The following is a 17,054-nucleotide window of genomic DNA, read 5'->3' as shown; positions in this document are numbered from 1 at the left end:
TTACACAGAACAAGAAAGAGCGAGCGTGACAGGCAGAATAAAGAAAGAAAGAGAAAGAGAGAAAAAGAAAGAGGTATGTTGAGCGTGTGTGAGAGACAGACAAAGAGATAGAGATAGAAGGATAATAGTTAGAAGGATAATAGTTAGAAAACTGGCATTTATCTCCATTCAGCTATCTAACAGCACCTGTCCCCAGCAGGGAAGCTTGACAAGGAGATGGAAATCAGAGCTACTGATAGTGCCAATACTGGTGGTAATGTTAGAGCTGTCACATCTTGGAGGAACACATGCAGGGACAGAAACAGAGAGGGGAACATCAACACTGCTGTGGCCTTGGTTGTTAGTTGTTACCACGGCTACTCACATCCAGGACCCTCGACAAATCGATTTGTAAAATAAAATAAAAAAAGAAACAAATAAACGTGCCAAATTGATTGAACGATCCCAGCAGTGGAACAACAAGATTTCTGTGTGTTTCCAAACACTATTATCGGCAGACGGTAGATGTTCTCCATCAGAAATAGAAGCTGTTTAGTTGTCGTGTCTGAGTGCCGTGTTTGGTTTTTGGACTGGCTGGGGTCGTAAAGCTCTCATAAGTTCTCTTCAGACTGTGATCCAGCACTTGTACTGGTGAGGGGCCCTCATTGAGATTTAGGGCCCATTAAATCAGCCTTTGTCTGGGCCACTTGAGGTGCTTCAGTCCTCTTTCTCTCTCTCTCTTCAACCTTCTCTCTCGCCTTCCTTCTTCTCCGTCTTTCTCTTGTCTCACGGCCAGGCTGATTTAGGGGTGTTGCTGGGCCCCGTCAGGGGGCCAGTTTTATTTCCCCCTATCAAGATGGAGGTTAACTCGTAAAACGATTCATTTCCCTGTGCTAAGCACAGTTTGTGAGTGTGTGTGTGGCTGTTCCATGTGAGCATTTGTCCTCGTGTCTGGTGGTGTGAGTGTAAGTCAGCTCAGCGTCATGTTTATTTAGTCAGTAAATAAAGGCAGATTTAATGTGTCCTTTCGTCAATGTTGACACAGTTTATGGAAACTTCCTGACAAATATTCCGGACAAATATTCCGGAATCGCACAGTAATGTGTGGTTGATGTTATGCATGGCTAGCACATTTTAACCGAAGAGAAGAACCAATCCAGTCTAGTCATGCCAATTTAGCCCCTCGTTTCTTTTCCATTGGGAAATAAATTAAAGGCAGTAGGAAAGGCAGACGGCTGCATTAAAGAACACAATCGCTTGTAAATTCGCTCAGGGCCGAGGACAGTGTTTCTGTGAAATAAGTTAAGGAACAGTGTTATTGCTGTGTGCTGAGCTACGTAATAAAACACCCAGAGTTTGTCTTCTGGGAAAGAACGAGAGAGAGAGCGAGAGAGAGGGAAAGGGAGAAAGAGAGTGTGTGAGAAATAGAAAGAGTGAGAGAGAGGGAGAGAGAGAGAGAATAATGAAGGCTTTAATGTTATTCTTAGCGTGCATCAGACTAGCCGATCCTCTGTGGAGAACAGCCTACAAAAACAGTTTCCACCCCAATTGCCTGGTCCAACTCCCCAGGACTAAGGTAGCTTCAGCCTGTAATTCACAATGACAATCATCCATCGGCCAGCCCGCCTATTATGGAGCTCTAACCACCTTTTTCATGGGGACCATAACAGAGAGGTCCACACACACATGCTCTCCAACCACAAGCCCAAATGTCCACCTTGGCCCTTGCAGTTCAAAGAAGGGTCAGGTTCCTTTATAAGGCAGCTGTGTGGTTGAGAAAGGGGTGCAGGAAAACAACAAAGGTGGAGGCAGGACTACTTCTTTACCAAGGGATCATTCCTTAGGAAACCTCAATCCTACCTGTTCCATTAATCACGTATAGATAACATCTAGGGATTTGAGTTTGGCGAGTTGAGAGTTGCACACAGTTTTGTACGCAGTGTGTTGTGCGTACAGGGAGTCTTACGTTGGTATTTGTTTTCTTAGGCCTCTTTACCTACCTCAGACTTGCCCCGGCTGAAGCAGGCTCCCTTGGTGAACTCATCACAGTGCCACTCTGCCTCCTGACAGAGAGAGACAGAAAGATAGAGGGAGAACGAGAGAGAAAAGGAAAGCAAGACAGAGGGGAAGATAAAGGGAGGGATGGAGGAGAAGGAGAGAAGACCATTAGACACACAATGAAACCAGCGTCACAAACAGAAGGAAGCCAGATTCGAAACCCTCAATCTCACAGATTGCACCAAGCAATAAGACACTGAAAGAGCAACGGCAGCTAACAGTGTTGTTTGTCCTACACATACTGTAACCTTTAACGCTTCGCTTGAAGGAGGGGGGGTGCAAACATCAACGTGCCGGAGGACCGACTGAAACGCGACGAGAGAGAGAAAGAAAGCGCTGTTTTGTCACATCAGTTGTCAGTGGTAGTATTGACTACTATGTTTCCCATTCATTCGCTTGAGGTTGGATCGATTGACATAGAAGCTAAATGAACTGGACCAAAGTGAAGACACTGTCTGAATGATTATACAGATGCGTTGGTCTACAAGTCAAGCTAAATTTGGATACAGAAGCCAATTAAGGAGCGCCTCAACCAGGGTTCTAGACATGAGGCAAGCACAGAGCTGAATTCCAAAGTGATTCATATGAGGGAAAATTAAGGATCTTTAGACATGAAAGGCGAGCACAGAGCTGCTTACATGGAGGGACAGGGAGGGATGCTTTTTTATTTTTGCTGCCTGAGAAGAATTAGGAGATACTGCAACGCTGGAGCTGTCCTCCGAAAAGAGCAGAACCGGCAGAACCGAGTACACTTCAATTGTCGCTGTTTATTTCAACTCCACCTCCAGAGGAGCTCAATGATGGAAGTTTGTTGTTCATGACCAGGTTGGTGGCTCAAAGCCAGAGTCCCTCTCTCTCTCTCATTTCCAGAACACAGTCCACTGTAAGTGTATGTGCTACTGCACAGTAACCTCAGTGTCTACAGCATGGAACGGTCTACTACCATGTGCTACTTCACTGTAACTTCCCATGGTACATGTTTTTGTCCCAACAAATTAAAAATATAAAACTTTGATTATTTAAATGTGAGTAATTTCAAGAGGCTTCTATTTGGCAACAATGACTTATTAAACTAATAGCTTAAAAATGGCTGAGCAGTGAACACAGCGTTCTGAATCTCTGAAAAACCCAACATTCAATTTCAAGTTCTAACTCAATGGTGTTTCTCAGCAGACAAAGTAAGTTAAATCCCCTTCAGCGCTCACGAGAAAGTTCCCTTCATTTCCTTTGAGAGAAGGCATAGAGAGACTGTTTAGTCTGCTTTATGAGGCTTCCTTAAATCAGTCTCAATGGCCCTGAGGAGGGGCAGAAAATAGTGCTATCAAACATTCACGCAAGCACACACCAACACACACAGACTGTACACATTGGCACAAGCACACACACACACACACACACATATGCACACAATGAAACAACCGTCACAGAGGCACACACACATACATACATAAGTGCATGAGAGGAAGAGATGGGGGGTATCGCCTATGGCTGCAATCTACTGTACTGGCACAGAGAGGTTGGATGGCAGGGGTGGGCAACCACCATCAGCTTTCTGTCTTTCTCCCATTGCGACCCCTCCACCCCCACCCTCGCCACACACCCCTGCCCCTATTTTTCTGTCTGTCAGGGTGCCAGTTCACATTCCAGGGCAAAGCTGGCTATTTTCGGGACCCGTCACTGCGAGCACAGCCTGAAGACACAGCCAGCCCCCCACCCCCTCAGCATGCCTGCCTGCCCTGCTGGAGAAGTGTGTGTGAGCTCGCTCAACACACAGGGGGACAAACCAGGTTAGAGCACCTGGAAAATATCACCCCCTCCCAGTGGTACAGCCACAACTGTAAATTATGTGAAATGAACAGTGCTATAAATGTCATCAATTCAAAGAATTGCGTTTGCAAGGGTGCGAGATAAATCATGCCACCATTCAGCCGCATGAGCTTATTGCTATAATGCGTAACATTGTTCGAAAGAGAAATGATTGTTCCAGATGCAGAAGATATTGAGTGTATATTCATAATCTCGTAGGCTGTTAAATGCTAGCATCATTTACCAGTAAAAGCCATAGTCTCTAACAGCTAGCAGGATGTCAAATGGAGCAGAATACTAAGCTAACTTAGTCATTTCAACGCCTTCCAAAGCCATCAGTGTCATTAAAACACATTAAAAGACCAATTTAACATTAACTGTCAGTCTCAATGTACTTCTAGGATGAATGGGTGCTAAATTTAAATGTTATGTCCATGATGTGCTGACATTTTCCAAAAATGTCCTTGGGGAAGGGTGGGGGTGGTTCCTCAGGGATCAGGTTATAAAGACATTCATAGAAAACCTTTGACAAGTTCTGCTCATGTACAGCACTGACAGATTTGAATAGAATCTTGAAGTTTGAGTGTTCCATGTGTCCACGCTCTCTCCACTGGGTCTGACTATTCCTGGAATCCCAGAGATGATCCATTGTGTAAGCTAGTGTGTATCTGCCTTTACCCACTGAGGGGCTATTGTCAAGCCAACGCGAGGGGGGTGGGGGGTGGTGGTGGTCAGGAGAGAGACGGAGGGGAACGGAGAGAGTGTGGGCAGGAAGAGAGCGGAGGGGAGAGAGAGAATAACAAGGAGGGCAAAAGGACAGAGGCAGACGGAGGCAGACGGAGGCAGACGGAGGCAGACGGAGGCAGACGGAGGCAGACGGAGGCAGAGACAGAGAGGGTTCACAGAGAGTGAGGGAGTAGAGTGGGCAGGGGGCTGACTGGAGCATTCAAAAACATTGTTGTCCACAGAAATGACAGGGAATATGTTGTATAAGGAGGGTTAGAAAACACTGTCTAGTGAGAGGCTTGCTTAAAAGACGATACAGGGGCATTTTTCCCTCTCTGATTTTGCAGAAACAGAGGGACAGATTAGGCTACAGACCAATGTCATCTGCCCTGAATAACTGGCATTACCTTTTGAAGTGCTCTTCGACGTTTCAAATTCACACTGATGTCTGGTGGCGCAAGGCGCTGAAAGCTTTCGACACGAAATTAAGTCTATGTGTCACTTTCTAAATCTGTGTCTGTTTCCAGTCATTTCTGATAAGGGGAAACAGCCCACGTGTCAATCAAAATCCCCATAAACAGGAACCTCACACCAGGATAAGACACAGACACATGAAAAACATGACAGAAACAATGGTCCATCCATGCTACCAACCCCTGTGGACAGGCATGCCATTTGGTTAATCTCCCAAGGCCTTTGATGATCTACATCTTGCAATCAAGTGGGACCTCAGTGTGTCCCCAGTCCAAACAAACTCCTTATTCTATGCATTTAAATAGCCCTGTTATTCCCATTCACTAACTGAATTAACTACTGCTTCCGGTATTAGCGGCGGTGTTTCGTTAGCCACTGATTAGCGGAGGGTAATTGTCTCTCTGACAGAGCTTAATTGTCAGAGACAAGCTAATGGAACAGAGTAGAATAGAATGGGTCCGGGAGCTTGTGCACCAAGCCTGATTACTTCCTGTCTGGTCTATCTGCCGCACACAAAATCACAGCCCTGTGGAGTCAAATGACACGGGGTGCGAGATCCATCTAAACACCATAGCACAGCTGTCCGCATTGACGGGTGTTAAGTCCGAAACCCTGTGACAGTAACTTGTTGTTACCAGGAGGGGTAAACAGTTATATCAGCCTCTGCAGTCCCATTCAACACAAACACTGAGGCTTATAGCCACCACTTTCAACAATAAGCTCCAGATACTATGATCAAAAGCCCCCCGTCGAACCATCAAGCCTGTCTTTGTAGTCCGATTCCCACTTCCTGTGTCAGAGGAAACGGCTCCATGATGATGGATCTATAAGCAGGGTGTTTTTTCGCGAGGAGCTCTATAAACCACAGAGCGGGCTCACAGGGTGACGGGAAGCAATGCCAGACGCCAAGCCCAGGTGATCATTTATCACGCACAGCAACACAATGGGATGTGAACACAATGCAAATAGCCGGGAGACAATTAATCAATGTCTCACGCCACAGTGGGTATGTTGTGCAAAGGCTCATGGGAGTCTGACTGTGCCTGTGCCAAGGATGATTCCGCTGACTGCGGGTTGGCAAGGGGGTGGAGGGAGGTGACATACGTTTTAGGGGAGTAAAGGGGTGAAGGAGTGGGGGTGATAAGGATTGGGAATGAGAGGGTGAGAGAGCAAAGAGGTGGGGGTGAAGCCGACTGGACACAGGCGGAACAGCTATATGTAGATAGTTATCTAAATGCATCTCTACGAAGACGTGTTGTTTCGAAAGCTTTAATGGAGGGGGGCGGGGGGTTGCAAGGAGAGAGAGCTCCTTTAAAAATGTTGATGCAGCCAAGCAACGCTGAGGTACCGACACAGACAAGTCTCAGCCAAGTCTCTCACAATTCACTTCCTCTTGTAGAGAGTGACTTCATCTGTCCTTGAAGTTCTGACTCCACAGGATACCATTGAAACTGCACTTTTACTTTTCACTTCCAAATCCTCTTGAACATTCTCACATTGTCTTTTATTTGTGAGCTGTAAACATTTTCACAGACACAATCCTATATCTCGGGTCTATGGCAATGTCTGGAGTAGAACAATCGGTGCGAAATCCGGAGAAGAGACGCACTGAAAGACGCCAACAAGAGTTCAGGGGCGGTTAAAACTTCATCTCCTCCTCTTACAGAGAACTTCATCTTTTCTTGTTCTACAGTTTTTTCCAAATGTTTTCATTACTGGCAGTCTTGCAGGGGAATCTACCGTGGAGATTATGATACCAGGGCTTAGCCTGCATCGATCTCTGGGGCTGAACATGATATCCGCTATAGCCCAGGATAGACTGAGGGCATTTAGCTGCCGCTACGAGCCCAACTGCTCCCTCTCCAAGTTCCACAACAATGTCAGGATTCCACTAGACTGTCCAGGTTTCAGTCTGGCCACTTTCAAATAAAATGTATGATTGAGAGTGTACAAAAATCCAGATCCATTTGATTTCTCTCTGCGTGACCTTGGTGGGCTGTTATGCCGCTTGCATAAATGTTTTATGTATTATGAGAATATGGGACTGAGCAGAGGCATCGATCATATGGTAATTATAACCCCCACACTCGTTTATTAGTTCAGCCTTGTACAGGACCAGAAGAGCTTTCAGCACTCAGCCTCATCGAAAACAAACCACACAAACACTTTCTTTTATCATCTGTTATTTATGCTAACGCTGCGTGTGATACGAAATAAATCACAGCCCGAAGGGCGTGCTCCGACCGAGCCGTGTGGTGTAACGGCAGGGGGGTACGGTTGAGATGTGTGCGTGGGTGTGGTTTGTAGGTTTTTCACGCTGTGGGGAATGATTCCTTGAGTAAAAGCTTCTCTTTTCAACATCTAGGCAGCCTGGAAAAAAAACTCAACCTAATCTGGATGCCTGTAAAGACTTAAACTGCCTTTGTTCACACTGTTCTTTCACAGATTTAAAAAAAGGAAACAAGAGAAAAGTAGTCCCACTCCAAACCAGCTTGATTTGTGAGTGATGCTCTTAATTGGAGCTGAGCAGTAATGGCATGGGAGTTTAAGAAAGGAAAACAAGAAGAAAATGAAAAACATAAAACAATTCCGATAGCAACCACCTCTCACTGTAATTACTCCCCCCTCACCACCACACACACGCACGCACACCACCCCCATCTACATTGGAAATGAGAAGAGAGGATGAGAGGATAAGTGACAGGAAAGGGGAAGAAGAAACAAGTGGTACCATTGTGGACAGACTCTTTACCATCCCAGTCCTTGGAGCTATTATTCAGCTCCATGGTACCAGGCCCCAGCCCTGTGAGATGCAAAGCAGGGCGGAAGCCCAGGGCCAGGTTTAATTGGCGAGTGGCCGTTTTTGAGATTACCAGGACCTATTCTCCCCAGAGTGGGGGGCTAGGTCCTGGGGGGTTGACTTGAACAGAAGAATCTAGCCTCCGATTCTACGGCGGTAGTGGAGCGAGGGATGAGGAGAAAAAAAGAGAATGGGGTGATTGGATGAGGGGGATGAGAGGACGAGATCTTTTAATAACCTGCTCTGTCCCGCTAAACCCAGACTCCCCATGGAGCTCAGTTTCTCTCTATGGGGGTCTCCCTCTCCTTTCATTTATTCCTTCATTTCATCTCTCTTACACATCCCTTAATGTGGGCATCTTCTTCCTCCCGACAATCAATATTTTTCTTCTCTCTCTTTCTCCTCAATCTTCAGTACCCCCACTCCCTCCCTTACTCCCTCCTTTTACCCTCCTCCGCTCCCTCCTTCTCCCTCTCTTTTCCCTCTCTCACCCTTGTTTTGGCTCTCTTATCTGGTCTTCTATGGTATCGACTGCCTGTGTCGAACAGGTCTTGTCCCAGCTATCAAAGAGGAGCTTGCTGCTTCTCTCCAGGAAAGAGCTCAAGACAAACCCCCCAAGGTGTCAGTGTTTGCCTGGTTACTCACTGGGCTGCAAGATGCTTGGCTTCACGGGGAGGATGTACACACATTCATGGACGAACAAAAAGAAGAAGCAAGGAGCCAATGCTGCATAACTGTCGCTCCTGTATGCCTTAAAGTGACAAATGAGAAAGGATGGAGCGAGAGGAGGAAAAAATAATGAATATATATTGTACCATCTTACACTAGTATATATTGTGCTAATTCTAGATGAGAGGAGTCCAAGGACAGGTTTAACACAGTTTTCTGTGTGTACATATTCACTAGCGTGGATCTGCTCCATCACAATCCAGCTTATAGAATGTTCCAGTTCAAGGCTCTTGATTTGATTCAGTGTTGTTGCAGATAAGATACGATTGTCTTCTTTTCCCCTGGATGAACTAGGAACTAGAGGTGTAAATAGCCTGTGAAATAAAATAACCGCAGAGAAATACCAGGGGCAGTGGACCAGACGAATGTCAAACACAGCCAAGGGGAATGTCACGTGCACTTTTACTAAGGCTGGCCGAACATAGGATCATGCATTAATGCTGGCTGCGGCTAGCTGTTTGCTGCGTACCCTACTTCTCAGGCGACAGCGCTAGTCCATAGGGCTTATTATTTTTTTTAATATTTGTATTTTTATATTGTAAATTACTGCAACTTCTATTTTATTTTATAGTTTATTGTATAGTTTATTTTAATTTAATTCCATTGCTAGTTATGTACCCTTAGTTTGCTTGTTATGTACCCTTAGTATAGTTAGTCCTCATATTTAAATTTTAGATTCCTATATGTTTAATGTTTGCACCTTCCTGCCAAAGCAAATTCCTTATCTGTGCTAACTTTCATGGCGAAAAAAACCCAGTCAGATTCTGATTCTGATTACTCTTGGCTGTTACAGAACATTGCGGCGGGAAGTCAGCCTTGTAGGTAATAATGAAGCTAACACTCAACAATTTCACTATTTTCACAAATAATTGGTTGGGCAAGGGTAGCCAATTCCCAATCCTCTGCCAACCTGCATTGATAATAACAGGTGATGACACACATGCACTTTGTTGCTTTTAGCATCAGATTAGTGAGTGTCATGATGCGAGTAATTGTAACAATAAACTTCTTTTACTAGGAAGGTTTGAGTCAAGGGCTGTGTTGTCACGGTGCCCTGTGACGGGTGCTGTGTAAGGTGTTTGGGAAGGAGTTTATGCTCTCGGTGCTGTTACAGTGTTTCTGTTATTGCTGCATCTGCAGACAGATCTTGCAGCACCTGACTGTGGCTTCACTTCCTACAAACAGTGTGATTCCGACACACCGAGGACAGAAGAGATAAGAGATGGGCAGTGGGGTAGGGAGAGCGAGAGAGAGCTTGTGAGAGATGAAGGAGAGGAAGGAGAGCGAGAGAGGGAGATGAGGAGAAAAAGACAGCGAGGATAGTGGAGGTAAGGAATGGGAATGAGTGGAGGAGAGATTGACAGCTACAGACTCACCTGTATCAAGGTGAGGTCTTCCAAATTGAGCCTGAAGAGGTGATTTCTGAAAGAGAGGGAAGAGAAAGAGAGGAGATATAAGGGTGTTGATGGGAACATTTTCTGTAAAAGGACGAGCTTGAAAAGATGATAAGTGAACAGATGAGCAGTGTGGCCAGGAGCTGTTTCTGGCTCATTTGGACTCCACTTTTGTCATTTTCTTTCCATCTTCTGTTCTTTCATGTTTTCTTACCCTTCAAGGCTGCTGCAACCTGAACCCCCAAGTACATATATTAGGTTCCAATACTTAACTAACAGCAGACGTCCTATCTGATGACTTTGAAAACCTTTCAGATACAACAAACCTTTCAGATACAACACGTTAGCATACATCACCATAAACATCTATACTCTCCAAGGTGCCCTTGTATCAGTCTGGCCTCAAGCATTGTGGAGTAGAACATGAAACATGAAGATCTACTATGGAAATACAAATCTTAAGACTAGACTTAAAGTCTTAATCATTCAATATCTGACAGACATATCTCAACAGTACATCTTTGATTCAGGTGACTATTTTCAAATTCTTAAGCAAGACATGGATTTGGGGCAAACATCTGATAGTGCCTGACAGTGATTCATCACTGTAATGAACTGCGGGGACCTTGTCTGAAATACTTCTGAAACACTGGTTCAGATTTCTGAGGAAGTTCCAGAACTCATCGAAACAGCATCCCTGGCTCATATATAATCTCTTCAGTGTGAGGGGGCTGGTCACATGGGGCCAGCTGGAGCTGTTCAGGGCAGAGTGACATCCTGAGCTAACCGGGGGTTATTTGAGGAAAGCGTTACATGCAATACAGTGAATGCATGGATAGAAGGCCACATGACATTCGACAGACATCGATACAGACAGACAGACCGACCGACAACGCACACACACACACACCCACGTGCAATGTGCCGATCTATCTTCTGAAAAGTGCCTATCACAAAGAGCTCCATACAGCAAAGACACTTTATGTTATTGACATTCCTATCGACCTCCTCTTCCTTCCATCACCCCCTCACAACTCTGTCCCAGACCACAGCCCTCCATACGTGAGCTCTGGCAAACTGGATTTAACAGGATTTCAAGAGGCGTCACCCGGACACTCTGATTTCTGAGTGCTGTAATGCCACATAAATGCAATCAGTCTAGACAGGATCATAAGACTAGGGATCGCGGACAGGAACACTGCTGAGGACACTAGGTGATGATGCGTGCACACATACACACACACACTCACAAGCAGTTCAGATCGTTTTCTTTCTCTATCATCTTCTCATCTGTCAGTGTTCCCGGTTCTCCTCTACCTCCATCTCCTCTCTCCTCTGTCCCGGCTGCATTAGGACACTCCCAAAGCTCTGCTCTCCTCCTCTCTCAGTCTTGTCCCTCCAGCCTGCTCTCTCTGCTTGTCTCTTTTAAGTGGAGAGTTTGTATTGACAACCAGGGCCATTACCGGAGGTGGGAACAACTCTGGTCAATCTCTCTCTCTCTCTCTAAGCTCAGAGATGAGCGTGTGCGAAAGGGAGAAAGTGAAAGAGAATGTGTGTAAGTTGTGTGAAAGAGAGAAAAAGAGAGAGAGAGAAAGAGTCAGAGAGAGAGAGAGAGGGTCAGAGAGCCAGAGAGAGAGAGTCAGAGAGCCAGAGATAGAGAGTCAGAGAGTCAGAGAGAGAGAGTCAGAGAGTGAGAGAGAGAGAGTGAGAGAGAGAGAGTGTGAGAGAGAGAGAGAGAGAGAGAGAGAGAGAGAGAGAGAGAGAGAGAGAGAGAGAGAGAGAGAGAGAGAGAGAGAAGAGGTCCAAACTTACCTGGCTCCCACTATCAGTTCATTCTGTCCTGGGTCAAAGGCTAGCTGGGAGTAATCCACCGTGCCTTCTGCCTTGAACCTGAACAGCCACGGCTCCATCTCTGCCAATCAGAGGACAGCAAAACACTTGTCAGCCAATCAGTGACTGGGGCATTCTGATAGTCTCTAACAGTAAGGCATCAGTCACAAAGTCAGTGATTCACAGAGGCTAAAAGAGACCTGTTAGATAAAAGCCACACGGGTTATAAATATTCAGTTGTTTTATGTTTGTTCGTGTTGAATAGTCATGAGACCTATTGAATCTGGTCTTGTACTGTTGTGTTTCCCAGTGGTGTTAACCTGGGGAAGAGGTTACATGGATATTTGGAGTGGATGATCCTGCAAGTGTCGACTGGAGAAATTAATTAGACTTAGAACTCTGCTCACACGCGCGTACACAGCTGGCGGTGACCTCGTGGTTGCCTGTCCTCAGATGAGCTGCTCAGAGAGGTGTGTTCGTCGGGTGTCTGCAGGTAAATGCTCATCTGAAGGGCACGGTAATGTCACGCTCCACCTGCGCTTTCAAGCAGCGCCCTTCCGGCCCATTTCCTTAATCACTTCTGTAGCTCCCATTGATGTGTCTGGTCACTCAGGGTGGGTGAGAGTAGGAGGACACTTAGGACAGTGTTTGCTTAAGAGGGGTTCTGGGAGATTGCGTGTGTGTGTGAGTGCGTGTCTGTGCTTAAATGTCAAAATGTGAGGGTTGTCGGCAGTGATTGATGGAACTAGGGGGTGTCGGTGCCATGACTTTGCCCCAACCTTAAAAATATCCACTTACTGTACATACACTCAAAATGCCTGTCGCCATGGCGCCCAACCTATTAACCCTTGACCAATAGAATCGGAAGCCTCTAGGGCTGCTGAGCGACGAGGCCCGAAACGTTTACTCTCAAGTAATCTGATAGGTCAGGCTAGCAAATTTTTACGCCGATGCATATTCTCTACTATGCAACACATACCTGCTCTTTAGTTTCAAAACAAATTTGAGACTTCAATGGTGCTCAGTTTTGGAAGTCTAAAACCATTAATACTTCCAGGGCTTTCACCTCGCAGGCATGTTTGGTTATATCGTGTTACTCTGTTCAAGGTCTTCCCATAATATATCCCACATGTCAGAGAACTTCCAGGTAGGCCCGAGTTTGAGTCAGACCCCCCCCCACCCCCCTCCAAACACACACCTCCCCCAAACCCAAACTGTCAAACAAAGAGAGCTCCAGCTGTCAGAGTCTTCTTATATGACAAACCACATGCTCCCCCAACCGCATTACAGAGAGCAATGATTTTTCTCCTGCAAACACAGGCTTTCAGGGTAGAGGTACGGGGACTGCACGCCTGCAGAGCGAAGCGCCGGGCCCCGCAGCTCAATTTCAGCATGGAACAAACAGGACTATCATTGCAGTGTGTGGCTACGTTAGAGAACAGCTCAGGAGCTCTCCTGCCTGACAGGGCCTTTCTCTCTCCTCCTCCTCGCCTATCCTCACTTTCAAGGGATTAACCAAAAGAACAACTTTAAGTTTGAAAAAAAACATTCAGACTCCCAGGTTCACAGCTTATTCATTTTCATCAGCCTCGGTGAAAAATATATTGGGGGGGGGGGGGGATCAGGATAAATTTCACCCCTCTGATTGCATTTTGGTTAATGGCTGCCCCCCCCCCCCCCCCCCCCCCCAATTATATGGAGAAGATAGGGACTTCTAGATGTGCCTCCCCAGTGCCCGATGAAGCGTTCGTTTTTCATGAGAAGGAAGGGAGAGGATCCGGAGAATACAAATGTGGTGGAGTGTGGAGACAGAGGCACTCAGGGAGGGGGCAGAAGGGAGGAGGGAGGGGACAGGAATAGGCAGGGGGGTACACGGGCTAGGTAGGAGGGGACTGAGGGTTATGACAGGGGATAAGGCAGGGTTATGTCAGGGGATAAGGCAGGGTTATGACAGGGGATAAGACAGGGTTATGACAGGGGATAAGGCAGGGTTATGACAAGGGTAAGGCAGGGTTATGACAGGGGATAAGGCAGGTTTATGACGGGGGATAAGGCAGGGTTATGACAGGGGATAAGACAGGGTTATGACAGGGGATAAGGCAGGGTTATGACAAGGGTAAGGCAGGGTTATGACAGGGGTAAGGCAGGGTTATGACAGGGGTAAGGCAGGGTTATGACAGGGGATAAGGCAGTGTTATGACAGGGGATAAGGCAGAGGATAAGGCAGGGGTAAGGCAGGGTTATGACAGGGGGTAAGGCAGGGTTATGACAGGGGATAACGCAGGAGTAAGGCAGGGTTATGACAGGGGATAAGGCAGAGGTAAGGAAGGGTCATGACAAGGGCTAAGGCAGGGTTATGACAGGGGATAAGGCAGAGGATAAGGCAGGGGTAAGGCAGGGTTATGACAGGGGGTAAGGCAGGGTTATGACAGGGGATAACGCAGGAGTAAGGCAGGGTTATGACAGGGGATAAGGCAGTGTTATGACAGGGGATAAGGCAGAGGATAAGGCAGGGGTAAGGCAGGGTTATGACAGGGGGTAAGGCAGGGTTATGACAGGGGATAACGCAGGAGTAAGGCAGGGTTATGACAGGGGATAAGGCAGAGGTAAGGAAGGGTCATGACAAGGGCTAAGGCAGGGTTATGACAGGGGGTAAGGCAGGGTTATGACAGGTGTAAGGCAGGGTTATGACAGGGGATAAGGCAGGGGTAAGGCAGGGTCATGACAGGGGCTAAGGCAGGGTTATGACAGGGGGTAAGGCAAATTTTGTGAAGTGAAGTGAAGACAACCCCACTGAGAGAATTTATGGCACCTATACTGAGACGAAGGACTCAGACGCAGTCATATTCATTCATGGCTGGGACAGATGGCTTTCCCAAGGCTCTGTGGCTTTAATGAGAAACAGCCTGAGTTGAATAAGGAGGACAGGAGGAGCGTTCGGTCTGCTTTGGTAACACAGAGAACGGCCCGTTGGAAGGCTGCTTTGGTAGAACAGTAAGAGTTTCTGTAAAGGAGGATTGTGAATTACAGGAGGCTCCACGGGTCACTTGAGAATGTCCTTATTTAAGATTTTTCTGTTGAGGGGCGGCATTGTGGGGGATGAGAAATAACATTTAAGAAGGATTTTAAGACCGTCAGCTCTGAAATAAACCTTCCTTTTAACCTCCATTAAAAACACCATTGAGACTAGTTCCAGTTTTACTATGTAATAAATGGGCTTCAGAAAAAACTCTTGAGTACAGTATCTCTTGAGTACAGTATGTCTCACTCTCCTCATGTCTCTCTCCTGCCTTTTAATATCGCGTATCCCTCATGCCTTGAATGCATGTGCGCTTGAGTAATCCTAAGCATGCTTGTACTGAGGCCTGGGTGAGGGGGGCTTGGCCAGGGATAAAGCACAATGGGGGGGCAAGGGGTGGCTTACACACACACACACACACACACACACACACACACACACCCTTGGAGGAGAGAACCAAGGAGTTAGGTGTGTGTGTGTGGCAGAGTGCCAAGTTTAAACCCACACAGCAGAAGCCTCCCCCCGCACCCCACCACACCTCAACCACTCCACCTTAACCCCCACCCCCCCCCCCTAAAATAGAAACAGCTTTTCTTCCTTGTCTGGCCTCATCACTCAGGCTTGGGTTGTTTTTTCAGGGTTTCGACACTGTGAGTTTGACACAAACACAAAAAGACAGCATACATAAATATTTACACCAGGCTTCGGAGCCCACATCCCTCTGTACTGTACTCAAAGAAAGCAGAACAGTATAGTACAGTACAGTCAGAGCGGGGACAATGGTAACATGTGGTACCAATTGTGAGCGGTGACTGAACTTTCAGGATTAAATAGAGAGTACCACAGGGTGTGCACGCATACATGTATAGCCTGTAGTCTAAATGTAGCCTTGTGGTTAAAAAAGGAGAAAGTAAGAATGACAGCTATTCTGTCAAGTTGATTGGAGGAAATGATTTGGTCATGTGCTCAGAAAATAAACACCTGCTCAACTGGGCAAACTAGCTGTGAAATGGGAACCATGTTGACTAGATGGGGTGAGGTTCTCCTGACTTGAAGGCTGTGCCCTTTTGGGTTATTTTGAGAAATGAAAAAAAATGCATATTTTATTGTCCTGGTCCAGTGACTCAAATTACAGTGTTGTGGCAGAGAAAGACCTCAAGGCAGAGAGAGAACCATGAGAGACAAGCCACTCCGAAGCCGCAAATAAGTATGCAATAAAATATTTAAATGTAACGTGCACTTAAGAGCTTTACCGTTTAAGAGGGAAAAATACAAACATTTAACAAGATGACCTAATGTTCTCAGTTTGCAGTGTAGGACCAGGGATAAAAGCGTCCCGGAGAAAACACAGGAAGAGCTTTAATGGAGGAGGTGAACGAAATGCATTCTAAAACACAAAGCAGAGCCGGGGAGACAGGAGTTCTTTCCTGGATTAGTCAACTGTTACTCGACAAAGAGCCGAGGACTAGGCACACAAAATGCTGATGTTTACGAAGGCATTTAACAATTGACTTAGCGAAGCTATGAAAAACAAGCCCCCACAGGACCAATTAAAGCACCACGGTCTCATCTAGCAGATGTTATCAGCTAGCAGTCTTCTTGATGTGGCCATTTGTTTATTTTTCTCCTCCTCTCACTGCTGCCTCTCTCTAATGATGTGGCCGTCCGTCAGGGACCATGAAAGTTTAGGTCTGCTCGCTGCTGTAGAAGCAGAGCGCCTGATTGGCCGGGGTCCTCGGAGACCAGACCTCCTGTCTCATTCTCACTCACACGCCTGTGTGATAACAGTGTTCACACCCACGTTAAACACCACTGAAAAACACACACACACACACACACACACACACACACACACACACACACACACACACACACACACACACACACACACACACACGGCTGTTAAATAGACTGTCTTCAATTCTCTCCGGAGATTTGTGCCTTGAACAACTTGACTATTCCTCGTTCAGATCTCAGATACAGGGATTAGGTCCTGTTTGTTCCATTTTTACTGTCGACTGGTTTCGTAAGTAATCATAAGTTGTATTGTTTTTCCACAGGCATAAATTCTACCCTGACTATAACTTGAGGGCGCTCTGCAGCTACAGAGCATGTACTTATTCTAAAGAGCAACCTTATGTGGACGACACGCTGACAAAGCAGCAGGAGCCTCAGAGTCTGTGCTTTGTAGAATACGAAGTACAGTACGACACGCGGTGCTACTGTATAGTAGCAGTTA

The 17,054-nt window shown here is 46.4% G+C and overlaps 1 protein-coding gene across 3 annotated transcripts in view; it reads right to left on the bottom strand.

Annotated features, from left to right (window-relative positions):
• sema5a (sema domain, seven thrombospondin repeats (type 1 and type 1-like), transmembrane domain (TM) and short cytoplasmic domain, (semaphorin) 5A) overlaps positions 1 to 17,054 on the bottom strand; it is a 79,485-nt gene that overhangs the window by 40,467 nt on the left and 21,964 nt on the right. For all 3 annotated transcript variants that reach the window (XM_062479655.1, XM_062479656.1, XM_062479657.1), the window contains exons 3-5: positions 11,779 to 11,878; positions 9,949 to 9,994; positions 1,980 to 2,042 (exon numbers count right to left, since the gene is read on the bottom strand). In XM_062479655.1, the coding sequence (XP_062335639.1) occupies positions 1,980 to 2,042; positions 9,949 to 9,994; positions 11,779 to 11,878 (209 nt within the window). The remainder of the gene's footprint in view (positions 1 to 1,979; positions 2,043 to 9,948; positions 9,995 to 11,778; positions 11,879 to 17,054) is intronic.

The sequence above is a fragment of the Osmerus eperlanus genome, chromosome 15 (genome assembly GCF_963692335.1).
Source record: "Osmerus eperlanus chromosome 15, fOsmEpe2.1, whole genome shotgun sequence".
Taxonomy (NCBI): domain Eukaryota; kingdom Metazoa; phylum Chordata; class Actinopteri; order Osmeriformes; family Osmeridae; genus Osmerus; species Osmerus eperlanus.
Note: the sequence above shows the minus strand (reverse complement) of the source record. Positions and strands in the feature narration are given on the sequence as shown.